This window comes from Melanotaenia boesemani, chromosome 14 (assembly GCF_017639745.1).
Source record: "Melanotaenia boesemani isolate fMelBoe1 chromosome 14, fMelBoe1.pri, whole genome shotgun sequence".
Taxonomy (NCBI): Eukaryota; Metazoa; Chordata; class Actinopteri; order Atheriniformes; family Melanotaeniidae; genus Melanotaenia; species Melanotaenia boesemani.
The window spans coordinates 21,832,776-21,860,093 of NC_055695.1; the positions used below are offsets into that span (position 1 = coordinate 21,832,776).

At 38.1% G+C, this 27,318-nt stretch overlaps 1 protein-coding gene across 2 annotated transcripts; it reads left to right on the top strand.

Moving 5' to 3' along the window:
- On the top strand, window positions 1-27,074 carry atf6 (activating transcription factor 6). 2 transcript variants are annotated; one of them, XM_042005764.1, is made up of 16 exons: window positions 1-210; window positions 1,584-1,660; window positions 1,893-1,971; window positions 2,368-2,465; window positions 3,079-3,202; window positions 3,297-3,500; window positions 6,593-6,762; window positions 11,550-11,735; window positions 11,946-12,037; window positions 13,209-13,349; window positions 14,884-14,979; window positions 15,107-15,209; window positions 16,090-16,163; window positions 16,384-16,495; window positions 20,187-20,271; window positions 25,107-27,074. In XM_042005764.1, the coding sequence occupies exons 1-16, from the start codon at window positions 111-113 to the stop codon at window positions 25,301-25,303; spliced, it is 1,938 nt and encodes a 645-aa protein (XP_041861698.1). In that variant the 5' UTR covers window positions 1-110; the 3' UTR covers window positions 25,304-27,074. The 2 variants fall into 2 exon arrangements, with proteins under 2 accessions (XP_041861698.1, XP_041861699.1); XM_042005765.1 differs by having other exon boundaries at window positions 16,093-16,163.
- Window positions 27,075-27,318: the final 244 nt, after the last annotated feature.

Below are 27,318 nucleotides of genomic sequence, written 5' to 3' on the forward strand. Positions count from 1 at the left end.
GTATCTAGACGTCAAACAGGAAGTTTCCTACAACTCAGCTGAAAGCTTCACAAGTGATGCGAGTCTCCGCTTGTTACAGTCTGATAAGTCACTAATATATTCAGAAAAAGATGTCCTCCGATTTAACGTTAGACTTCAGAAATCGCCACCAATACCCTGTGATGGATAGTGAAGCGGGCACCATCTCCATTGACCAGGGAGGAGAGTGGGGTAAGGGGTCTAGCTCTTTCTAGAAAGACCCACATCGAAGAAGCAAAAGCATTAACAGCTGGCTATTAGGTTACCAGCATAAAGAATCAGGAACATATATGATCGATGAAGTTAACAGTCATAAATATACCCTTGCTTAAGCTTAAAGGGGATATTGTGGCGTTGATTTGTTATTATCCAAGTCACAGCAAGACTGTTAGCGTTAGCGACCTATGGATGTTGAGATGATGTAACCCGCTAACCTCGATGTTAATAACGATCAAAATAGTTACTGGATACAAAGTAACTAGTAATGTATAATATGGATACAACGCCAGTGCTGAATAGGTAAATATTTAAACATAAGATCCTTTTTTATTGGCTAATATTAACCGTGAATTTGAATATTGAGTTTAATTAATTACAAAGACAGTGTAGGAGTACTGTTATTTCTCTACATAATTTCGAAGTGAAAATTTAGTTAACTTGACTTAGACATATTCACACTTACAAATTTATGTTTACAGTAATACTCTATGCTAAAATTACTATTATAAAAAGAAATTTATATATTTTGCTTTATTCTTATACAAACAAAGATGGTTTATTTTGCCTCCTGTAGTAGAAAACGCTTCAGAATACCGCTGACAAAGTATCTTTAAAAATAAATAAATAAAATTTATTTGGATCCAATCTAAGTCATGCCCTTGGGTTTTCCCACACACAACTGGGTACGTGTGGATAATAGCAAAGAACAGCACTTGCTCACAGATAGAGAGACAGACAGTGTGTCTCCCCTCTCATCTGACCCTGAATGTTTTTGTCCCAATCAGGGCCAAAACACACTCCGAGTTTCTCAAACCTCACCCTTTCCACCAGAGCCACTGATTCAGAAGTTACTTAAAGCTGTCACAGTGAAGCTATTTAAAATATATTACCTACTACACAGTAAAAACCAACTGTCAGTATCACTCATGTGTCTTCGAGAAACGTGACTTAACTAAATATAACAGTGCTCTCCCAACAGGCATTGGCAACATCACTGTCACCATGCTCTTCTACCTGTATTGTGTCAGATCACTTTAAGGTTGTCTTTAAATAATTATTCACTGATGTAATTCAAACTAGATAATAATAATTATAAAGTGCATAATATGAGTACTCCATTTATGGAAGAATTTTAGAAAAAAAAATGCTAAATTGATTTAATTTATCACAGGAGGATCTGATGTGATGATTGATTTTGATCACTTAGCTGAAATTCTAAAATACTTCTTGTTGCAGCCCTTGTATGTGTTGATAGTTGTGTGTTGTTTTCTTTCTGACTCTTTAATCATGCAGTGGACTGAAAACAGTTTGATCAGTCTTGTATCCCTATGATCATTGTTACACAGACATAAGCCTGTTTGATGAGCTGGATAACCTTGGAGATGCAGATGAACTGCTTGAGGCCCTCCAGAGTGCTGGCTATGTGAGTGTAATCCTCTTGGCAAAATTATTTATGTTACCTCTACCAAGTTAACAAAGAATTTTGTGTAAGGAAATATGATACAGGAACAGATTTACTCACAGCGTCTGTTTCTGACTGATGGATTATACTGCTTCTACACACCTGGCTCTACAATGTACAGTAGACTGTTTTGTTCAAATCTAAATTTTTCTAAAGGTCTGTTTAAAAAAATGTGTGCTTTGTTTTTTTTTAGGCTAATGAAGGTCCAGATCTGGATTTTGATATTGACATTCCCCCATGGAATGAAATTGACACAAGCAGCACCTGCACAGGTACAATAACACAAGTTGTGTCATATCTCAGTGTGTAACGATAATATTTTTATCTGATCTGATGGAGCTAATAGGATATTTCCAAGTATAACCATGTTTTGGTGAATTCAGCTGTAAGTGTAATGCATTAGCTTTTGTTCATTGTTGAGGAAATCAATTATTTTTGACCAAGATAGCACTGAATTTCTTTAGTTCCAAAACTTGCTTTGTCAGATTTTTTCCTTTTCCTTGTGCTACTCTTATCATTTTTATTTTTTTAATTGTGAATTACATTTGTGTCTTTCATGCTGTCATTGCTACTTTATGATTAAAACAAACAGGATAAGGGATTTGGGTGTTCTTCATTGTGCTTACATGGAGTATATAAGACATGTGTCTCTGTCCTTGTGCATCCAGATGGTGAGATGAGTGTGGACTCTCTGTCACCTGCCCACACTCTGAGTTCCGTCCCTTCCCCTGCCTCTGTGGAAGCTTTGTCTCCGTACATCTTACATGTAAGACACCATTTTCACTGCATTTGAATTAGATTTTCTATGCAAATTCTTACCATTGTTATATCCTTGTGAATGCAGTTGGAGCAAAGACAATATTCATCCAGATGGTCTTAAAAAAATGACAGACACACACACTTGAGACACTTATTAACAAAAGTCTTAAACACCTTGTCAGATTAATAATTAACTGTCCATCTGAGCTGTGTGCCAGCCCCTCATTAAAGAAGGTGCTGACAACTTCAGCGTTATTAGCATAATTTTGCAGGCAGTTGTTTTCACAGTATGTCAACACAAGGACAAGGGTTACATCTTTTTCTAGCCCAACGCGGTCTGCACATATTTGTCTGCTAATCACCCTGACGTCCCAAGGACATGTTTGTCTACTGTTGAGTATTTGAATATTGACAAGGACACTTGATTCGTTGTTGAATAGAGTATATATTCTTTTATATAGAATCAGGGCTGTGCTGCAGAAGAATTTCTTTAAGCTCTTTTTTCTGTAGTTACTATGTTGCACATGGTACATTTGCAAACCTTGTTTTAGTGCATGTACTTAAAGAAAGACTTGTCCACTAGATACATGATCTTAAGTTGGATATGTTTCTCCATCCAGGATGAAGCTCTGTCCCCACAATCGCAGCTTTCTCCAGTTTCCTTGTACTCAGATTCCAGTGACTTTTCTGAAATCCACCCCCCACCCAAAAAAGCCGCTAAAAGGACCACTCAGGTGGCACGAGGTGAGAGTCTCCACATCTGCCCACTTGGCTGTCATCTTTATTCTTTGTGCTTTCAGTATCTCTATATTAACGCTTAAATGTACACACACTCCAGCAAAACCAACTCAGCCAGTCAAGAGGCCGATTCAGATCGGCCCAAAGGTCTCCATCCAGCCCAAACCGCTGATTACGGCCATGCCCTTGACTCCGGCAGCAGCATCCTTGCAAGCCAAGACAATAATCATCCAGCCCCTACAGACCTCTGTGCTGCCTGTGTTTAAACCCGCTCCAATCAGCATCCAACCAGCACCCCCTCCAGGTCAGACCTCTCATTGCAACACATTGTACACGTTGCCTTTCACTAGTATTACATCAGACTGTTGCTTTTTTTTTCCACTCAGAGAATTATTTAAACATCTTATCATAATGTAGAGATGAAATATGGATAACTTGTTATTAATGTTAAATTAGGTTATTATTCATGCTTAATCAATAATTTAGCTGTTGTTTTTAGTCTTTAGGCCAGTAGATGGTGCCTTAACATTTGTTTTACTTGTCTGTAAACACCAGTGTCGCTATTGGTCTGTTTGATAATGAAATAAGTAAATAAAACATTTATTCTTTGATCTGCAAAAACATTTTTGGAAGGTGGAATCAACCATTATAAACATACAATCAAAAGTATTTAGCATTCATGATCCACATATAAATCTGAAACCTTTTATGTGCTGCTGTGTGTTACACATTAAAGTGATTATTGGTGTTTTGTGGTTTAGCTTGCATGGTTTGGTGTGTTAGATCAGCACTATTTAGGCCAGTATAAATACTTATGTCATTGCATGGGGCCTAAATGGGTGGAATATCTGACCTTACTCAAAGTTAATTGAAACCTGGCCCTGTTTTTTTTACTCAGTATTGGCCAAGATGGCAGACGGTTAAGGCCAAAATATCCACATGTTGGTCCTCATATGGATGTCAGAACTGCTTAATGTTACAAAGTTATGTGTTGGTTTGAAATCTTGTCTATGTTCACAGCTGGGTTGTATATCTTTATGCAACAGAGAGATTAAAGAACAAAATTAGTGCATCAGTGCATTTTATGTTCTGATGAGGCAGTAATTTTCTTAAGAACAACAAAACTAGTGTAAGTGATGCTTTAAATTTTGTTTGACTTTAAGCTTCATGAATTCTGCATACAGATGGTGAACTTGGACACAAGACAGGGTGCAGACAGTTCACATATTCATTAGTAAGACCTAGCTAACACTTCAATACAATTAGCAATGACAAGCTAATTCATTAAAAATGAAGAGTACTGGTTCATTTTGAAGAATAGTTCCTGGCACAGCCTTGACTGGGATGGTTGTGCTCCATTTTTAGAGACTGTTTCTGAGCAGCATCACTACAGAGGTGGGTGTACAACTCAAGACACAAGTAGTGCTGATCCTGGTGTGTTCAGCAAAGTGGGTAACTCTAACAACTGACAATTAACGTGGATGAAAGTTGCCCACCGTTTCAGTGAGATCACAATTTTTTGCTAAGAGCAGAAGAAGATTGTGGATCTAGGAATAAAAGGGCAGACTGGAGTCCCAAAATCACCTAAATCTCGACAGTACACACTTGATGTCTAAAAAAAATTAAACAGATTTTCTGTCTTCAAGGTATAATAACCAGGAGATCATAACTGCATGCATCTGTAGATTTGTATACATACGGATTTGTGGTGACTTCTCAGACCATGCTAAATGAAAAATGGGTGATTGTGTGGTACAGCAGGCCATCACTAAGAAATGTATGTCTGTTCTAGACAGTGTTGGGAACTCTTTAGATGAAAACAAATTAAACTATCTAAACTAACCAAATCAAATAAGATTTAGATTTTAGACTCAAATGTGAGAACATGTATATGTTAATGTGTTCAAACACATAAGTCTCACACCTCTCAGTTTGGAATGTGGAAGTTTAAGACCACAGGTCAAGGTGGCAGACATCTTTTCCACCTGTACTTAAAACACAGCGTCCCATTAAAGACAAGGGGTTAATGTAGGTCAACAGAATTGGGGAGGGGTTGGAGGAACTGGACTGTACCATCTGTAGTTGGAGGCTGATCTGACTTCCAGGTTGTATAGAAAAGTAGGTTAAATATAATTTTTCTGTGCTTAAGAGTGTGTAGACCTTTTCTTTTTTGGAATTTGGCATAAACAATAATCAGATTTTTTAAAATAGAAGACCCAAGATTAGATAAGGGGTTCAAATTCAGCAGTAACGCCCAAAGACCAGGGTCAGTGCTGTATTTTGTAATTTTGTGTATTTTACTGGAATCTTTGTTCTAACACTATTGAGTTTTAAAAGTTTTGGCTATATAATTTCACCTGATTGTACAGAAAACACCAGCAATCACATCCACCTCAGCTTTTGCCCTGGCAGAACAAATTAGACAAATTAATATAACAAAAAAATATTTAGTGGATGACCTTGTGCAGCTATAACTGAAACTTATGTTTCTTATAGCAGTTTATTAGACCATCTGCATTAGTTCAGAGTTGTGTTAGCCTATTCCTCTGTACAGAACAGACTCAGCATTGGGATAATGTAGGGTTTCCCTACATCAGGGGTGCCCAAGTTTGGTCCTCAAGATCTACCATCCTGCTACTTTTAGATGCAACCCTTCTCCACACACTTGAATCAGATGTCATCTGCATGTCATTTAGCTCTGCAGAGGTCTGGTAACGAGCCAGTCATTTGATTCAGGTATGTTGGAGAAGGGGTGCATCTAAAAGTTGCAGGAGGGTAGATCTCGGGGACCGGACTTGGGCACCCCTGCCCTACATAGTCCCTGTGGGTCCTCATACAACATTTCTACAGCAGGATTATTACTCTGGAGTTTTATTTAGTTATACCAAAAAAAAAAAACATTCTTGAACAACTTGTTACCTTGATTTGGATCATTGGCTTGTTGCGTGACCTGCTTTCCCTGGATATCCTGAAATTTCCCTTTTAAAATTTGATGTCATTCAGAGTTGTTCCTTCAGTGATCATCAATCACTTTAACCTACACAGTGCAAAGCTGACCCAAATAATGATAGTATTACTTCTTTGTATCACAAGTAGGATAAGGCTACCAACTTTCCAGTTCCACAACATATAGAATATTAGTTCCTCTGAACATAAAGACTAAGCATTTTGTCTTTGGCTTGTTTTAGGTCATGTTATTATAGAAATATGGGAGATTATTAAGTATTTACAAACTTTTAATCACTACTGTAGCTTGTAAGATGAATTTGATAAGACAAGATACACACACATATTCAGTTTGTAACAGCTAATAGTATTCAAACAGTAAACATATCATTGCAGTAAAGCTAAACCCTGTAATTTGATAATGTATGTGTGTTTTTGTCTTTCACTCAGGTCATCCTATTGTGCTTTCTCAGCCAAGCCAGTTACTGCAGATCCAAACGCCGCAGGCCACCTCCGGAAGTGTGGTTGCTATGCCAACACTCACCCAAGACAAGCCTGTTCCTGTAGCTGCTCCCTCCCTGGTTTCTGTCTCACTTCGGACTCCTTCCTCAGACGATGATGTGAGTCAGTCAAACACTGCGATATTAACACTCAGAGGAGAAACAGAAACTTTTGCTCCCGGTTAAAGAGCTGCAATACAGAAAAACAAATAATTTGAACAGTTAAAGATAATATGATAGATGTTTGTATTGTCGTGCTCGTGGTTTACTTTGTCTTATCAGGTACAGACAGAATATGCATAAAGGCAAAATAGTGTACCTGTGGTCTAACAGAAATATGATTGCCCAAACAAGTCGTTTGACATCCGTGTAAAACATTTCGTCTCACCATATATGATTTAGAAGTGCATGGCTGTCACAGTTATTTACCTCTATTGAGTTCTTGGATGTAGTTCATTTCTTTGGTTTATTTTTCTGTCTCTAATCTGAACTATTTTAACCTAAAAACTATTTTGAATGTTGATCCTGCCCAGCTAATGTGTCAATAAGCATTTTATTAGACAAATCTTTTGAATAAGAGTTTATTTTTTATTGCCCACTTTCATAGTGGGAACTCTGACTGGAACACATCCAGCCCAAACTCCTTCATTTTAGACTTTTTTTTTTTTATTTACTTTAATTTTATTTAATGAAAACAAAGTGTTAAAGGGGCAAAAAGCACAATTGTTTCACCGCAAGGTTTGCTGATGTGCGCTGCCTGCAGACCAAAACAAAGTGTATCATGTGCCACACCTTGCTCTTGAGACGCCCACTTCTCTCCAGCTACTATAACAACAACATACACACAACTGACATTTTAGCGACGCTCATAAGGTTCAGTTAGCTGAAGCAGTTTCTGCTTCAGCTAACTTAAAGTCAAAAAAGAAAACTAGTTGTGGTATATCCTTCTGTTGTGTGTGCGTTTTGGGTGGGGAGAATCTTTCATGGTCTTTAAAATAAATGAGAATTGTTTGTTTGCTCGTCCTTCTGATTCCGTCTTTATGGTTCTTTTGAAAACAGCTCTCTCACTGTGTTTTCAGTGCTCTGCTCCAGCACAATCATTTCTGATGTTTTTCCTCTTGTTTGACCTTTTAGTAAGTTGTGAAACATGCTCTCCCACTGCTCCCTCCTCTGAGCTTTGTTTTACGAACAGAACTTTGATATTCCGTGTGTCTCATTATGCTGTCGAACATTCAACTGAAAAAAAGCTGCAAAAATACATAACCGTAGTAGTTTTTTTAATTACTAAGAACTGTGTTTCTCATTGTGGAACTGAACAAATGCAACTTCAGAAAATGTGTCACCTTCTCCTCACTGTGTAGAAAACATGGTCCTGATACACATGAAAGTAAAGAACTTGAGTCGTGACCTAATGTAACAATATTTCGTTTTATTTGTCTGGGCAATTTATCTAGACATTACCAGAGTTGGAACTTGGCCAATAATGTTGGCTGTAATCAAGTGAATGGACCCGCTTTTCATGCCAGACCAAGAAGGCAGTGTCAAGGAATTCCAGACCCTGGAGGCCAAAACAAACACGCCTCTCTGCCATTTATGAAGCTAACTAAGTCAATAAAGTTTACAATAGACAATTAAAGAGGAGGGTCTGTACACTTTAACTATAAGGAAGGGATTCAGACTGGATACTTGTGCTTATTTTTTAAGTGAAAGTGGAGGGAGATTAAAAATATATATTCAAAGGGCATTTTTAGTCCCAACAAAATGACTGTTTTTATCTTTTTGGAAATGCTGTTAAAATATGTTGCAGAACTTTGATGGATTTCATACAAGCTATGGAGTGATTTCAGTAAACGTCCTGTTAAAGAATCTGCTGAGCTGATTAACTATGTGTGCCAGCATATGATTGTGCTCTGTACAACTGCAGCTGTGTCTGCTGACTGCTGTGGCATTGCTGTTGGACTTGTAAAATGCATGTTAAAGATGGCATGCCTGTGCCAGGTGTTTCTGCAAGTTGTATCTCCAACATGCCTATATTCATCACTGTTCCTGTTGTCGTTTACTGTACTGTGGCCTATCATCGGCTCGTGTAAGTCTTGGTGTTAACATGGCTGCTAACGATTACATGCCTTAGGCAGGTGTTTTGCAGAATGAAGCCTTTTGCGACAGCTGTAAACAGCCATCAGGGGATTGGGCCAGTGTAATGTAATGAGCTCCTATACTACTTGGGATTTATCAGCGTGTGCATGACCACTGTGTGTGTTCAACAAAAAAAAAAACACAGTATAGCCTTCTATTAGCAGGATGGGAGGCTTTACAAGAAGAGACTCCAGGAGATGTTAAGCATGCTATGACTCGTGAAGAAATCAAGATCCTTTACATAAAGTCCAAAATCTCCTGTGTTTATTTCTTTTCTTTTCATTTTTTTTTCCAAGCTGGATAGCTGTATGGCTACATGATTATTAAATTTCTTTAAAACATGGCGTTATCCTGTCCTACCCCCTTTATGCATTTCTCATATTCTATTTAAAGCCCTTAAATGAATACACTAGTTAATGGTTTTCATCCTGTTGGGTGTGGTTTTCTATTCTAGTGTTTATTAGCTTTCTTTATGTGTAAAGATTTGTTTATTGTAATATTTTTTCTGCAATAATGCACAAAATCAAACTATAACTTTTTTGTTAAATTATGTAATGAAAGTGTGAAGTTTTGGTTGTTTTACAGTGACATCAGTCAGACTTGTTACCTTCCATCTGCGTGTATAAACTTAAGCTAATTTCAGTTGTATTGTCTGTGGATTTTAAAAAAGCATATTTAGTTAAACTGGGCATATAATAAGCAAATTGCAAAACAAAACACAATTTAGACAAAACATAACATGTTAACTGTTATTACACCTGTGGAGCACATTCCACAATTATAGGGGTTTGTGACCTACAGTAAAATCACCACACATTTTCACCCAATCTGTTGGGTGGAGCGCCTCCCATTTGGACGAGTTAATGGTTAATTACAGACTTCCCTTAAGAGTAACCTGTGAAATTCTGAATACAAAGAGGAGTCCGGACCTTCAGCGGTATTGTGACAGTCATGGGTACTGGAGGCTGTTGTTCCAACTCTTCCCTCTTCACCTATATTTATCTGTTTAAGAGTGATTGTGCAGGCATTCCCCTTTTAACATCTCTCCACATTCCCCGCTTAGTATACCAGCTGCTATATGCATTTGTACATTTCTGTACATTTCCACAGCAACAGCTGGGTAGCCTTCTTCGTTGACTTTTCCCACTGACACATAAACATAAGTTTGAACCAGTATCAGTTTTCAGCTCTCACACATTCTAGTCGACTTAATTGAGAAATCCCACTCTATCATTTTTTTTTTACCCTCTGTCCCACATTCTCCTTTTCAGCATCATTGTGGAGGTGAACTGAAGTTCCCCCTGCTCTCCACTCCCTGGTAACTGCTTACATGCAGTGTTCCCAGGCTTAAGCTGGTGGCACGGCTCCCAGATCTGGGCTGGGAGACAGAAGGGTTTCTCAGGAGACAGAACACAAATACAGGGATCCAAATAACTTAATCACCAGCGGGGCTATTAGGCCCAGGATCTTAGAAACTTCCCCTTGAGAAGGATGTTTGTGTTTGAAGTAGGGGCAGTACAGGGTTGGTTGGTGGACTGGGTGGACAGTGAAGGTGTTTGGATTTGGGTATTCACTGCCATGGGTTGTGTTCTTTTGCGAGAGGTCATGTTAAGTTATGCACTATTTGGGTTTACATGCAGGGCTTTGATTTTACTTCTCATCTTACTGACATCAACTGGAAACAATTACTGTCCAGCACTTGACCTTGGTGTTAGTCATCAATTTAATAATATGTTTATTTATATGTACATATTTTGTATTTGTGGTGATTTGTAAGAAATTTTCTCACTAGCAGATCTAAAAAGAGAAAAAGCTGAATGTAATCGGTTTATTTGCAGATTAACTTGCCGTTTAAGGCTCTAATTATAGTAATTATGATTGGCTATGGCTGAACTCTAACATCCAGACATACAAGATATATAGTGGCCCTGTGTTTATGGGTCTTTGATGTGAACCCATTCTTCAAAGAGCGACACACTCCATAAACACATTCCTCCTCACATGTAGAACAGAGGCATCACTAGTGGCCTCTTAACCTCTTAAGAGGAGCATGGCATAAATATTTTCAAGCAGGAGCTTAATTTGTACACTTTAGGGCTGTTCTAAGTGATAAGTCTGATTTGTTTTTGAGTTGCCATTAACTTTGCAACACATCTTGAAAGTGTCCTTGTATTATTATGTTTTAATGGTAAAGTAAAGCACCAGCAGCCCAAGCACTCGGCTCTCCTTCACTTAATTTATTATCTCACTTTTCTTCTCATGCCAACATCTGCAAGCTTAATCCTCTGTGCTTGTACCTCCTATTGTTAGCTCCTCTATGCATCTTAGTGTACCACACATGCCTTTACTAATGAGATGTTTGAGCTCTTTAATGGAATAAAATAAGTAATGAATACATGTGACACATTTATCTAAGATATAAGATTGAGACTTTTTTTTGGCATGCCTACATGTGCATATCTTCTTTTTTTATTGTCTGTTCCATGCCAGTTTTAAAGAAACCTCCTAAAAATATCTATATAAGTGAAAGGCCATGTTTTTTTAAACCCGAATGTTGTGAAAACATGGCTAAACATCATGTCATTATAGTGAGGGTAACCTATGATATACAGCCTAACAGGTGGCTCAAGCAGGCATTTTATTGCTCGCAACAACAACCTCTCCTTCCTGTTTGGATACATTTTAAGTGTAAGAGGATGAAATTTATTACTTGTAATGAATAATAAATTAAAAAACAATGTGTTCCTGTTTTTGTTGCATTCTTACTCTAGTCAAAGATGTCCCAGAGGCAGCAGCGCATGATAAAGAACCGGGAGTCTGCATCGCTGTCCCGGAAAAAGAAGAAAGAATATCTGCTCTCATTGGAAGCTCGCCTGAAAGTGGCGTTGTCTGAGAATGAGGTGCTCAAGTGTGAGAATGGGAACCTTAAGAGGCAGCTGGAGGGCCTGCTGAGTGAGGTGAGAGGCGAGCGTCTGTCCACAGCTCTGCTCATTGTTCCACAAAACCAATGTTTCTGTGGAGATGAGTGTGCATGTGCTTCGCTGAAAAGGTAGCAATGAAAACTTGAGAAGTTAAAAAGGAAGGACAAAAAAAAAAATGCATTCTTTTATGAGTCATTTCTGCTATTTGTTATTTGTGTTGAAATGTATTTCCTCTCTTTCCCACAGAACACAGTAATAAAGACAAAAACATCCAAAAGGAAAGCTGTGTGCCTCATGGTGGTCCTGGTGTTCCTCGTGCTTAACGTTGGACCAATGAGGTGAGGAAGGGAAAGTGAACTTCTATATTCCTTTGTGAACCCTTCACAGTAACTTGATTTGGTATCCGGTGGTTCAAACTGAATTCAAACTAAGAGAGCTGATGATTGCAGATGCTGTAGCTCAAGCTTTAGCCACTAACTGTGTCTCTGTAAATGCACATGTATTTGATTACTGGAGGAAAACAAACGGGAAGCCCCATGACTCATTGTGGAAATCTCTCTCATGTAAGATATTATGCAGAAGACGTTAACTGAAAGGCAACGTACCGCATTTCCTAGTGAGGTAATACATGAAGGTTAAAGCATTAGGTGTTTTTTATTAAAATGGTGATTAATAGCCTTATCATACCTTATTGTTATTGTGTTTGTACTGCAGTTCTCTAATGTTGCTACCAGACTTTGTTTGACTTCATGATGAATTGAAAAATCTTCAAGGCGTTGTGCTGCTTTGTTGCAAAAGAAAACATGTACTTGAGAAACACAATTTCATGTAGTCATTTTTCTTATCTTTCTTTGTAATGGTCACATTTTTGACCAGTTAGAACATATTATATAAAACTACGCTGAGGAAAAAAGTCTTAATTCCATCCAACAAGCAGAAGGATTGTGCAATTCCACCAAGTCAAAGTCGGAAACCATAACAACAGATTCAGTGTTTTCATTTTTTAGAAATGTTTGTTTTCTGTTGGGAATAATTTTCTCCACAAAGACGTAAGCATCTGCTCATTTGCTGGGAAAATGCTCTTTCAGTTGTTTTCTACAGCTCAAACATGAATGCATTTCTTACAACGCATGAACATGTTTTTGCAATATTAGTGGTAGTCCAGGTAGCTGAAGTATGGGCTTGTGCTTGGGTTTGTATCTGTACACTTGTTGTATTCAGAATCTCCTTTGGCATTTAAAATATGACCAGCTTGTGAGCAGACTCCTTTGAAATGAAAATGCCATCCAGTGTATTAATATGCAACAGCTTGTATTTTTGTGTATGCATGCTAGTGTGCTTTTTTGTTTTTTCAGCCAAGATCAGAACTTAGATCCTGTCTGTGCAAGGGATGTGGGTCACATCAAAATCAGCGTTTATCTAAGTCGTGTAACATCAGACATATTTTAAAAATGGTTTCTTTAATCCTAATGCCCTAATTTTTGTCTCACCTGTCTCATTTTTTTTCAGTGTGTTTCAGGGTGGCTCCAAGCTCGAGGTTACTCCCGTGCAGCATGGTGGCAGACACCTGTTGGGTTTCTCGTCAGAGGCAGAAAATGAGCTGACGATGGATTCCGAGGTCAGCAGCAGCTCCTCTGAGATGCCATTCAGGTAATGTCCCAAACCACACCAACACCCATTACAATATTGTTTTAACCTGCTAATGTTAGACCAGGATGCACCTGTTCCTGCGCTCAGTCTGAACTGGTACGGCTCATTTAGGCATGTATAAACATGTACATCGGCTGATTACCAACGCTGTCCAAATGTCTTCCTTTTGAATGCCTGCAGACCCCAGAGTAACTGGGTAGCTCGTGGGCTTTGAGCAACAGGAAACCAGGGCCAGGTCTTGTTTGACGTTAAGCTTTTATTGTTAGTAAGTCTATTTTAGTTGGGGGTTATATATTTGTCTTTCTTTGTTTAAATACCACTGAGGCCCAACAGTCACATTTGTAAATTGCATAAATAACATTTCTGAACTTCTATGTCACGAAAATGATGTTTTGCAAGGTGGTCAGGGCTCTAATGTCTCCATGGCATTGCCAGCCTGTGTTGTATGTTAGATCTCTGTGTAGGGTATGTCACATGTTAATGCAAACCATTCATCAGTGTTATCAGGTTTCCTAGCAGCATTTATCCAGAGCAGGCAGGAAGGAATATATTAGCCTTTACAAAAGGGGTGACGGTACCAAATGCAGCAGGAAGAAGGATGGGGGGGGGGTATGCAACCTAATCTTGAGATCCCACTGAACAGGACGGTATGTGTGCACACTAGAAGTATAATACGGGCCCCTTAGTGATGAGCAGACCTCCATGGTCTGACATGTCTCATGGAACCATTTCCAGAGTATTCAGAGACAGGAACATGAGGCATAGCCAAGCAGTTGGTTCACATCAAGGAGGCCCAGAGGAGAGATTATGTTGGTGGCATATATTTCCTTTCAGGTGGGCACTGACTGTGGACAGTCTACATCAACCCCTCCAGCATCATAATCATTCACTTTTCGACAGGTTTAAGACAGGTGATTAAAATCATTCCATGTGAGTAACATCTAAGAAGGAATGTTATGCAGTGCTGCATGCTGCTACCAGTGCCACCCATTCAGCAATATACAGTATGTAAACCTAGCATATGGTAACAATTCAGACTCTTTTTCTGTTGATTTAATCTGTTATTGTCAGACTGGGTATGACTAACTGGTTGGGAGCACTCAATTCTCCCAATTCTCTGCATTTTCACAATAATTATGTGCAGGATTTGCCTCTGTGATGCAGGCCAGTCTTTTCTGGCAAATGTTTAGTGACTGAATTTCTGCCACTTGTGTACATGTCAAAAAAGAACCAAACCCATTTTACATAGTTGATTTAAGCATTCAAGCTTTGTGAATTCCTCTCTTGGTTAAATTGTGTTTTCCGTTAACGAAGCCATAACAGACGTTTGACCTACAATAAAAGAGCTTGCAGCCGTATTGGCTCTCACTATGCATTTAAAGCATAATCTCAACATGTGGAAAATATATTCAGCAAATAGTAATTAGAAATTCTTACATATTAATTTATACATTAATGTCATAACAGCCTTGTATGGTTTACATAAAAAAAGAAAAAAATCTAACTGTGTCCATGTGCTTTTATTCTGCTATAGCTCTAAGGATAAAGCCTTGATGGTGGTGAAAGATCCCATCTTTCTCAGACCACCTCCCCCGTGCCAACCTCCTATTAACAGGACCAAGTGCATTGAGTAAGTAATGAATCATTTAATAAATATCCTACTGCATCTCAGGTTTTCTACTTTCACATAAGACCAAATAAAAATCCATCAATTCTCACTTGAAATAAACAAAAAATTAATTGTTTTCACTTGTCAGGTTGGCCCATGAGTTGAGGGGATGGGTCCATCGTCACGAAGTACAGCAGACCAAATCCAGGCGCTTGAGTAACAGCAACCATAAACACACCAGGACCATTCTGGTAAGTCACAGGAAAACATATCTAATAAGCTTACTAATCTATCTTGATACTTATCATTGGCTATCCAAATTGCAAAACTGAATCTAATTTCAAGAAATTACTTTTGGTATTGTGGTATTTTGGCAGGTCAAGCCTTTGCTTTTACCACGTTTCACCTCCCCTCACACCTTCCTTTTTCTGCCTCTCATTTTGCTTTCTTGGACTGAGTTTAGTCCGGCAGCCAAGAGGGAGCAAACATAACACTTCATGGGGAGCTGCAGGATTAGTGCCCCCCTGCTCTTTTTTTCCATATTTTTTTTTCTATATATATGTCACACTAAGTCCAGTCTACACAGATCTGCCCATTTAGTGATTTAGTGTACTAGTTCTTTTTATCACTATAAATAGAAAAGGTTGGATGTGTTTACTTATCAGCGGTGTTTAGCTATTTTAATCTTTTAATCTTTAACCCTCACAGTACTCAGACTTGTTAATTTTTCCACTATGGAGCTCTTTCTTTCTTTCTTTCTTTCTTTCTTTCTTTCTTTCTTTCTTTCTTTCTTTCTTTTTTTCTTCTTTAAACTTGCTCATTATAAGTTTCTATATAATTTTATGTGTATGCCACTGTTTGTGATGCAGTCATATGAAAGTAAATTAGTTTACTTTGATGATAAAACATGATAATATGGGCCACTTGAAGACCTTTGTCTCCTGGTGGATCGCATCTGGATTAAATATGTTTAGAAAGAAATGTGTGTTGATCCCTAGAAACTTTAAAACAACAGTTATTGTGTTTTTTTTAAACAGTCAGTGTTTACAAATTTGCTAGCAGTGTGTTCTAGAATAGTTACTTCATGTAATTATACAAAGATTGGAGCTAATTTTGTTTGTTCTTCCTCAACAGAAAACTGAAAGTAGGGAGGCTGAGAGTGCCCAGATTGTTGCAGTTCCATACACAGATACTACTGAGAAAAAGTGAGTAAAGGTCCATTACTTTGCATTTATATCAGCTTTACACAAGTAAACCTTAAAACTAAATAGTCAAATATAACCCACTGCCTCTCAGCACCCAGTCAGCTGTGTATCTGGTTGATCTTTAGAAGAAATATCAATTCGTTCCCAGTTTTTGTCTTTTTATCTTCATATTTGTCTGCATGTTCATTGTTCTCTCTACCATTCTGCTAACCCTTATCAGGAATCCAGGCAGGGAGCTGCAGGTATACTACGCACCTCAACATATCTACACTGACTTCTTTGAAGAGCTCAATCGCCGCGGTGATACTTTCTACGTGGTGTCTTTCCGTAGGGTAAGTCTCAATTCTCCTGGTGCAGAACTCAGAGATAAGATGGGAAATGCCTGCTGGCTCACAAAACTGTCTCAGTGGTTAAATGAATTAGATTAAATATAAATAAAGTGGTACTGTTCAGTCAGAAAACATCTGGCCTCTCTAGGCCATGTTAAGGTCTTAATCCTCAAGATCGCTTGGTGTGGTAAGAGTTTTGAGTCATGTGGTCAAAGATCAAGGCTCTTCATCACCAAGCAAACTACAATGATCTAAGTTGGCATGGTGACGGCAGGGATAATGGTAACAATGATGCTCTGTCTGGAATTGGAGGCCCCAACAGGTCAAGTAGTTGTTTTTATATTTGTGCCAGGAACAAAGTTTTTGATGTTCCTCTAAACAAGAAAAAAGACATTAAGCTTTACATTAAAAAAAAAAATCTTGGCTATTTTTTCAATTTTTTTCTTTTTCCTAAATTTGCTAAGATTTAATCCTTGCTAAGCTGTTGACCAAAGCCTTCTTATCATTTCAAAGGTTTGACAATTTGATGTGTAAATTTCTAACAGTTGATAACTAAAACTTTACTTCTTAATTTGCTAAATGGTTTCTGGGTCAAGTGATTTGTCATTAATGTTATAAGAGCAGTGGAAAGTGCTTATAAGCCAGTGTCTTCACAGAGCCCTTTTAAGTTTATTATTAAAATCACTGATTTTTAATTGTGTATGGGTTGATTTGTTAAATAGTTGTCCTGCTCTGTGGATTCTTCTGTTTTTTTTTTTTTTTTTTTGCTTCCAGTCCTGTCTTATTTTTTATGTCTGCTCTTCATAGATTCTAACTTATTTATGTTTTAATGTACAGGTGTAGAGATAAAGTGATGTGTGCCATTCCCTGTCCATGTAAAGTTTTTTGTTTGTTTTTTTTTTATCAGGAAAGTTTTGTCATGAGACTAGGAAGAGCTGGATTAAAGTTGGAATTTGATTATATTTACTTTATTGCTTATGCACCTAATTTTCAGAACTTTATTTTTTTTTGCCAAGTGTAGCATGCTTGTGACTTTCTGGCATCCAGCATTACATTGTGATGCTGACCCCAGCATGTTAACATGCCTATGACAAGTAAATGTGAGTTTAAGCTTTTTACAAGAATTTTGTAAAAAAAAAAACAGAAAAAAAATCCCTTTTCTTATTTTAGCGTTAAATTCAAGTTGTACAAACTTGTTCTAATTCTGTGCTAATCACGCAACAGCTGCAGTCCCTGTCTGGACAATCTGCTTCTAGAAGTGAGCTTTTCTGAGTTTGTTGGGGTAATTTCTGCTTGACATAGTATTCAGGTTTATCTGTGGATAGACAGTTGTGACCAGGACTGTTTCTCCTCCTTTTTTCTTAGTTACTGATTTATAATTTCTGCTTTAAGAATGGCCACCTGCAAAAAAAAAGAGGGAGGGAGGGACAGTTTTATTCTTACAGTCCTTTTATTTGCTTTTCATCTTCAGTTCATTTGTCTATATTTTGTTTCCTGGGTTTCAGTTTGTGTGTGTGTGTGGGTGGGGGTGTGTGTGTGTGTGTGTGTGGGGGGGGGGGGCCTTTGTTTTGATTCCAGTCCCTATGATGTTATTACAAGACCGCCAAAGCTCTGGATTAAATTTGGAATTTGTTTAGATTAAGCCAATCACCACCAGTTCTGACTTTTGTCCCTAAGGCAGAAATATTTCACAGAGTTCATCATGGCCTGTTTGCTCTCTCTCCAGCAGTTAGGGCCACTCGCTCATGTTGGGTTATGGCCAGGTTAGAGAAAATGGCCATGTTTAGGTTACAGTTACCTCACCACCTGTTTCTCTGTTTAGGTGTGAAATGAGGTGAGGGAGTGGAAAACAAAACTTTTCTACTGTCATTTTGTGGTTTGGCTGCACTTTTCATGTTGTTTTAGCATCTTTGGCCTCAAGTAAGTGCGTGTTTAGGTGAGGTGGTGGAAACAGTGCTGGCTTTCACTGTAGATTGTGTCTAGTAAGGTTAAGGGAAATGTTATCTGTTGTCAGGGTAGCCTCAGTTTTTGTGTATTTTTTTCTCTGTAATCAGTCTCCTAAACTCTGAAACATCCTTATGTCTTATGTCATTGCTCTTGTCAGTCATCCCAGATCACAAACACACATTCTTTTTTTATACACACCTACGTGCATGTATACACACATATATACAGAAACTTTTTTTCTTTTTTTTTTGTTTATCCATGTGTTTCTGTATTTTCTTTTTCTCTCTCCTGGGGTCTCTTGGTCAGCTTATGTCTGATATTCAATTTTGATTTATTCATATTACATTAAAACAAGTGTAAGAATTTGAAGTCTTAAAATGTAGCCCAACGACTTTACATAAATGTAAAAATAAAAAAAGACAAATTTATTACTTAAGCATGCAAAGACCGGATACTCACAGAAGACTTAAAGTCAAGATTCAAAGTAATCTCCACTGTTGAAAGTGCACTACATTTTCAGTTCAGCTGTTGTTGAGTTGAAAACTTGGATATTATATGATCACACTTGTGCTAACAGTGTGCAGTGGCTCACATTGGGATCCACTGACCCTAAGCACCACCCTCCACTCCGCTCAACTCATTGAACACATTATTAGGACACTCTTTTAAATACAGGATGAGTCTTTAAACATTTTATCACAATTTTCTAGAAAATTACACTCTGAAATCAAATCAAATCAAACTTTATTTCTAAAGCACTTTTCATGCCACAGGCAACACAAAGTGCTTTACATGATTAAAAACATTTATGTATATTAAAAATAAAACAAGCCTTTTCATACATCAAAGTAGAATTACATAACAATAAAAACACTCATTAAAATATTCCGCACACATATGTATACACACACCAAGCAGCCACACACACACACACACACCCTATTCTGTACGAACATGACTCTCTCATTTCTGTCTCTGAACTGAATGTTGGTATGAAATGCTAAAAGTGATAAACATCTGGCTTGATGCTGCTGTGAGGAAACAGTATCAAAGGTCATGGGGATCCATTCACACCAGGGGCCAGTCCACCCATGTCCAACAGCAGCAACCACCCCCATCAGAACAGATCAGGGCCCACACCACAGCCATAAGGCTGCAGTGCAGGGCCACCCCGATAAGTGCAATCTGAAAGAATAGCTATGAAACTAAACTACCCGTGGGCAGGTGGTGACTTTTTTAAAAATGACGTATTGTGCAAATGTCATAAAATAGCACTTTGACATTGAATTTAACTTCATGGAGACTTAAATGTCATTTTGATCTCAGACTTCTGGTGCTTTAATAAGCTCAGTAATTGCTTCAAGATGTTGCAAGTTGAATGTATTAATCAGTGCATGAAGCAGCTACAATGATGGAATAAAAAAAAACATTTGAAAATTACGTGTTGAGAATTATTACTTCATTTAGTTCATTTATGTGCAACAGATGTAAAATGAACTGTTTTCTGATTAAGGAAGTATATAAAATGTCCAGGTCTATGTGTGGTCCTCTTCCCTCAAGCAGATGAAAAAATAAAGGATTATATATAACTTTGAGGCGCATTTTTCTTTCAGTCTGTAGTCAGCTCAGGGTTAATAATGGAGTCCATGGAGTGTTATGAACTGAGATTCAAATTGATACACAGCCTTCATTTGATTCCAAGTGAACTCCATTTTCCTCTTGATGAACTTCTGTTCTTTGTTTTCAGGATCATCTTCTTCTTCCTGCCACCAACCACAACAAAGGAAGTCGACCCAAGATGTCTTTGGTGTTGCCAGCCATGAACATAAATGGTAAGAGCTGCCGCACAGACATAACAGTTGGGGAGTTTGGTCACTCAACATAACCTAGCAGATGAAAGGCGAGCTGGAAGGAGACTCAGAAACACGTCTCCACACAAGAATGCTTTACCGGCAGTCTGACTTTTTCATAAAGAAGAAAAAGAAAAGAAAAACTTTTCAAGAACCAAAATGGATTTTTTTTAAATGACAGACAGTGAGCTTGTGTTGACCTTTTTTTCTTTTTTTTTTTAAAGTCTACCTCAGTGGAACTAGGATTTGAGTTACTTGTTAATCTGATAGAGTGGTCCCTTTTCTGCACATTTATACATATATTCTTTAAGAAATAGTGTAAATCAAAAGTGTGGACATACCTACCCTTTCATTTATCAGTTCATCCATCCAGAATGTCACACATAAAGGCTGCACACAAAATTAAATATGCTGTCAACAGATGGTGATGTGTTCTTGGTTCTGTTTTTTATTTATTTGGCCATTTTCCTGCAAAGGCAAACTGACAAGAAACATTTAAATACTGGTTTACATGAGGCACTGAAGTCTTGATGAACAAAAACATTAGACTTCCTTTTGTCCATTTATTGCAGAATTGTCATTTAACATATTAAAATGTACACTTGCTCTTTATTTTCATGAGATCACCCAAACTTTCTCTCTGACCTTTAGATCTGCTAGAGTGTCCACGCAGCATGTCGTAGTGTTTACGTGGATATGCCTGTAAGCAGTGTCAGTTTAACCAGCTTTTTCTTTTTTTTTTATCTTTTATCAGAAAGCATCTTACTGTTTTATCTCCATGTCTATCTGTGGAAAAACACCAGCAACAGTTTTGATCAGTGTTTCAACCACCCCTGTGAGGGGTGAGTCAGTGGAATAAGAGCCTCGTAGTCAGCAGGGAAGACATGGCCATTAAGATTTTTTTTTCTTTCCCTGGGAGAGGGGTGTTGAAGATTGATGAAAATAAACATTGTTCTTGGTTTGTCTTGTCAGTGAGGAATGTTAAGGTCCATGTCGGTCAGATGGCCCATTGAAATGGCAGCAAACAGTGAAATCCAAGACTTGTCTTTCAGCTAATTGTTGAAATGGCCAAACAAAGGTGGTATTCACAGATTAATATCAGGTCTGGAAAGATTCTTATTTGCTCCAGAAAGAGTTTCCTTTTGCATTATGTTATGAATGCCCACAGTCAGTTGCAAATGTAAAGCATTGTGTTCTATCAGTCTGTCTTAGGGGTTAGTATTTGCATTTAATAAGCTGGCTGGACCATGTGGTGCCTTTTTAGAGAGAGAGGGCTAACCCCAGTTTCTTTTTTTGGGGGGGGATAGCACTACTTCTCCTGCTGGTTGTTCCTCTTTGACCTGACAGTGAGGACTGTAGTTAAAAAAAACAATCCAATAAAGACTGACAAAGCAAAAGCTGGTTGTGGTTCTCTGCAGCACAACACATGCAGGGTTCTCCCTCCTTTTTACACATGAAGCAACATGTGTCACACAGATGACAGCATTCAAGTAGCATTTCAAGTTCATGCTGTCTTTGCCTGAAACTTTGAAGTGGTCGAGTGCAAATTTACATATTTACCCGTCAGACATCCTTAGAAAAGTTGAGGCGGTGTACTCTTTGAGAAGCGTGATTACTCCACAGTGGAAGATAATTCTTTCCAGCTACCTGTTGGTGTTCTCCTTTAGGAATACCTGCCCTCTACAGTCACTAAATGGTTTTCATCTGGAGTGTGTGGATATAATCTGCTAATCTGAACTGATTGTCTGATATATCTTGGTCAATAACTGAACATGGAGGTAGAGACTTTGATGTAAACCCTGGTCTGTTTCTGTCTCACCGTGTGTCTACAGTTCAGGAGTTCTACTCAAGTTACCGCTTTCGCTCAGAAATTGCGCATGGCTAAGCACTGGCTCCTTATAAGGACTGAAGGGTGTGTTTATTTAATGATCTTAGTTTGAAAGTAGCTCAATCAAGTGGAAGTGACATGTTTGGATGTGGATGGAGAAGAGGAATATTTCGGGGGTGACATAATTTACAGGTGGATAGACTGAGGGACTGATGTACTACAGTCTGTTTTTGTTTCTCTGAGATTGTACGTGTGCATTGTAGCTAGCTGGCAGCTTTCACTGGGGGAGCTCTACACCACTGACAGACTTGGGGGTCATACTTTCCTACCCCTCTAAACCAAACAAAACCTCCCCAACAGTGATCTAAAAGGGTGTGCACTCTTAGCAACTAAATGTTCAACCCTTGCCATTATTTCACAGTTATTTTCAGTTCTCGGATGAGGTCATATGTTTCAAAACAGCTGTTCTTCATTGACTACTATTGTCCTCAATGAATCTCAGCTTCAAATTGATAATATATAGTTTTATATGGTTCAAAGAAAATTAATCTTATAGGCTTCTTTTGCTAACCTTTTTTTTGGTGGTTCTGGGTAACCATACAGCCAAAAATTTCATTTTTTAAATATAGTTAAAACTGTTCTGCATTCTGTTGAATGTCCTATTATTGATATAGTGTAAAGGAAAATCTCAGTTTTGGAAGTGAAAGCCAAGTACACTGGCAGAATGTTGTTAACAAAAAACAAGTAAAGTGAACATGAAGCTTGGCTCATGCTCACCATTTGTGCCCCTGTTCTTTCTGGCAGATCGCTTGGGACTGTTTTTGCTTCATGAAGCACCCCACAGTTTTTGTTACTTCCTGTCTTTATTAGCGCATATATAATTTGTATGAGCTGGAAGCATGAGTTTGCTTTGTCTCTTTTTGGATGTGATTATGCATGTTGATGACTTGCTCCCTTCTTTATCTAAAGGGGGAAAAAAAGGATCCACCCTGAAGGTGTCCTGAGAGTTTATTCCAAACTTGCAGTCAGCATCCTTCTGAGACGCTTTCTCAGGTTTCCTCTGATGCATTATTGCCAGGCATTAGGCCCTTATCAGCATCTCGCAGCTCACTATGTCACTGAAACTTTCTGGACTATTTCCAGATGGCACCAGTAAAAGGGGGAAAGAAAGCCATAGAGACCAGGACAGTGGATTTGGCAGCTTCTTCAAAGAGTTGCTATTTGAAGGTGGACTTCATGGCTGCATTCTTGTGGTTCGTCTTTCACTGTTTTGGCTTCTCAAGGAGTTTGAGATTAGAGTGGTAATCTAGTGAAAGAAGGATGACAAAGGATTTAGCTATCAAAGCGGAGTCTAAAGTTTGGATTATGGTTGATTTTGACTCGCATATTACAGTGTGATTATAGTGCACTTGATTATATTTAGACACAACAGTGCTTGAAGTCTAACAAAATCCTTAAGTATCTGTAAATGAATAAGGACGTGTTTTACTGTATAAGAGTAACTTTTCATTTGGGGAGTTTGAGTGTGTTATTTAATCTGTTATTTAATCTGAGTACAGCCTTACAGAGTCGTTCATGTGGCTTGAAGGAGGTGGAAATATCTGTCCTGATCTCATCAAACTGTGTAACTTTTCAGCGTAAATTTGAGCCTAATTTTTTTTGCTGGATGTAGCAAAACAAAAATTATAAATACAGTCACACAGGATGATTTTCAGACTTTTCTTTTGAAACACTGGTCGTTTAAAAGGTCCCAGTTTTACTACAGGTGCAAAAGCAGGAAGAGTATCTGGTAGATGAAGTCATCCTCATTATTAGGAATGCAAACCATCTATTGACCTGCATCCTCCAGTCACAGAGGGAGCTATCATATGGTTTCTGTACATTTTGATGAACTCTACCACATCCTGTATGTCCCTGAAAATCTTTTTGTGAAGTAGAGGAGGCTGATGTCTTGTACAGGTGTCTGGAAAAAAAATGGCTGCAGCTTTTAAACTACTTGCAGCTCTCAGGCATTTTAAAGACTCCTTACAGCTCCATTTCTGGGTCATATAAAAGTGCACTAAAACTAAGTGAGGTGTGCTCCAGATGGGGAATGTTACCTCCACAGGCACACAATAGAAGCTCAAGTTTTTAAGTTGTCTATCAATCTAAATGCATCCAGGATGCCTCGACATGTTACTGCACCCCCCCCCCCCCCCTTTTTTTTTTTTTTTTTTTTTTTTTTTTTAGCAAAGAATTTTACAAGAGTGTCCACTTAAAAGGATGTTCTTACATGAGACTAAGTAAAGTTTAGTTTTGGGATACCACAGACCACGTACCACCAAGGATGAATTCCAGGATCAGTTTCCAAGTTTAAATTTCTCAAGAGAAAGCCAAAAAAAAAAAAAAAGCTTGTTTGAAGGTTACAATGACTTTAAGGCAACTTACAGTATTTATCTTTGATAACGTCCTGTAAACCACCTGTGGTCACTGGGTTTATTCAAACACAATGGTCTGATTCATGAGCATTTATTACATTCGGTCTTAAAGATTTGCCAGTTTCTGTTTCTCCAAGCACAAGTTTCACTGTTAGTGATCACTCTTTTCCTGCTTCCGGCACTCTTGTCAGACTTTTCAATTTCTCCTTTTAAATGTGCACGTCCTGGTTTTGTTTAGGGCTGTTTAGCTTATCTCCATGATGAAGAAATCCAGTGTGTGACTCACCTCTGGACTTCATCTGTAACCCAGCCTCTCAGCCCCTTCCCTCGCTGTCTCAAACATTATGCCTTTCCCTCCCAAAATACAATCTTATCATGTCTCTACAGCAAGCATGATGAAATAACTTCTCCATTATGCTGATGAAAAATGAATACAGTTTGGCGAGCATTATTTGTGTCTCGAGTTGGTTAAGTCATTTGTCTTGGTATAAATCCACCCAATAACTTTTAATAAGGGATGAATTTAAAGATCAAGAGGTAATAACTTGCTTCTTTCCTTCTTACCTCTACAGACAGCATCATAAGGGACAAAGAGTTCGAGGTGATGATGCAGATAGACTGTGAAGTAACAGACACCAGGATCCTCCACATCAGGTCCTCCAGCATCCCACCTTTGCTGCGGGTCAACCACACAGATACATTTTACCAGCACGCCCCGACCGACAACAAGGCTGCGCCTCTTGTTGGTGTGCTAATGGGATCTGCGTAGGATTACCACTGGTCCCAACAAAACTTAATGCAAACGCAAGATAACACAGTTAACAGTTTTTTTTTTTTTTAATAAATTGTTCAAGAATAATTTAGATCTGCTGAACCCCATTGTAATTTAGATTTTTTTTGTTTTTGTTTTTGATTTGAATGCATGAGCTCTGCGGAAGGGATCCCCATATCTGGTCCTCAAGGCCCACTCTCCTGCAGACTTTCAATGTTTCCCTGCTTCAACACACCTGATTCAAATGAATGGGTCAATAGCAGACTTCTGCAGAGTTTGTCAGAGATCCATCTAATTTGAATCAGGTGTGTTGCTGCAGGCAAACATATAATACCTGCAGGACAGTGGGTCTTGAGGACCAGGGTTGGGGATCACTGCTCTGCAGGACTGTACAAAACAAGAATACAAAATAGGTTGAAACCGTCAACTGCTGTGAGCCACATTTTTCAGAGGGGCTGATATTCGGAGGTAGTCAGTAATGGGGTCCGAGCAGAGGCTGGCTCCTTGTGTGGCAACACTGACTTCTCCCTGTAACCCCAGACGCTCTCACATAAGGGTAATTGTTTAGCGGCAGGGGGCAGAGCATTGAACCCTGAGTCACCTCATCATAACACAAATACTTCAACTCCTACCAGCTCTCCTCAAGTCAGCTCTTTCTCTTTTTTTGACCCACTCAACAAATCCATTTATATCTGGTTGGAAGAACAATAGTGTGTTTATGTTTTTGCTAAACAATGAAGTGATCTAACGTTTTTCTTTCTCTGTGTAAATGGGAGGATTTTATAGATGAAATTATAACACAAGCTCAATTTCCTGCAGCAAAGGAACAAAACTCAGGAAAACAGGTGAACTGTAAAAACTAGATGGTGAACCACTATGTTGCTGGCATTTTTAGAATAATTTAAGGGTTCCATGTGCTCAGTTTACTGCACTTTGAAGGATTTTAGTACTTCATTTGGGAGGGTCTTTGTGTCACACATATTGGTGAACAATTCTTTTTATTATGAGTAGTTCACCTATAGGGTTCATTGAATTTTGTGTTTTGATTTGTTAATTTTTTAAGACTTTCTTTATCTCTTTGTGAAGTCTCTAATTCCATTTAAACTCTGTCACATGTTGTAAATAAAGTTTCTAAATGTTGCAAAAGTTGAAGTACATTATAGACTTTAGTAGATATTTTTTGTGTGTGTTTGTGTCAGTGTTATCCTAGAAAAACTTCTTCATTTTTTTATTATATCTTTAAACTGTTGAGCTTATTCTAGACATACAACCACAAATGAAAACACTGATAGACCTCTCCGTCCACATGCTGAATATTTGGTAGTGAAATTTTAAAAGTTGCAGGAATTTCTGTAGAATCATAATTTTTTACTTAATTAACAACTTGTGGTAAAATTTTGTGCTCTAAATGCAGAATATGGGAAGATAAATTCTGGTTTTTAATGCCTTACATTGTGTTTTGTCTACTTTAATGATTATAATTTGATTTTAAATAATGAAGTATTTCCTCACCAGTTTTGTATGTTTATAAAATGGCATATACTTGTATGTTTCTTTTAGCTCCAGGCTTGCACAGATGCCAGCTCAACAGATGCCCATTAAAAACATGTTGTTTTCTTTTTAATGACAGGCATTCTTTGTGTGCAGCTTTCCTTTTTTTTCTTTAATGTTAAGTTTGGACACACAGAAAATGCATAACGTGTGTTTTTGTCTTTTAAGTCCTATTATGTGCTTAAACCAAAATAAACACTGGATTTTCTCTTAAGTATATATGTGTATGTGTGTATACCTGTAAGTCTATTGCCAGAAATCATATTTTTCTTCTGCGTTAATTTTTGTTTTGGCACATTAGATGGTATTCCTGGTACTCTTTTCCCACATTGACTAAATTTGCATCCAGAGAGTGCTCTAAATTACATGTTTAAACATTCAGACGCATTATTTCCCGCCATAGTACCTTCTTTCCTCGCAATGTTCCAGTTAAAATGAAAGCTTACAAGCAACAATTAAAA

What these genes read in the sequence shown, in the direction of transcription:
- atf6 (XM_042005764.1), top strand. Translation starts at nt 111, where the DNA reads ATGTCCTCCGATTTAACGTTAGACTTCAGAAATCGCCACCAATACCCT. An exon ending in CCCTCCAGAGTGCTGGCTAT is followed by an intron (nt 1,661 to 1,892) that starts GTGAGTGTAATC and finishes GTTTTTTTTTAG; the next exon opens with GCTAATGAAGGTCCAGATCT. An exon ending in AACAGGACCAAGTGCATTGA is followed by an intron (nt 14,980 to 15,106) that starts GTAAGTAATGAA and finishes TTCACTTGTCAG; the next exon opens with GTTGGCCCATGAGTTGAGGG.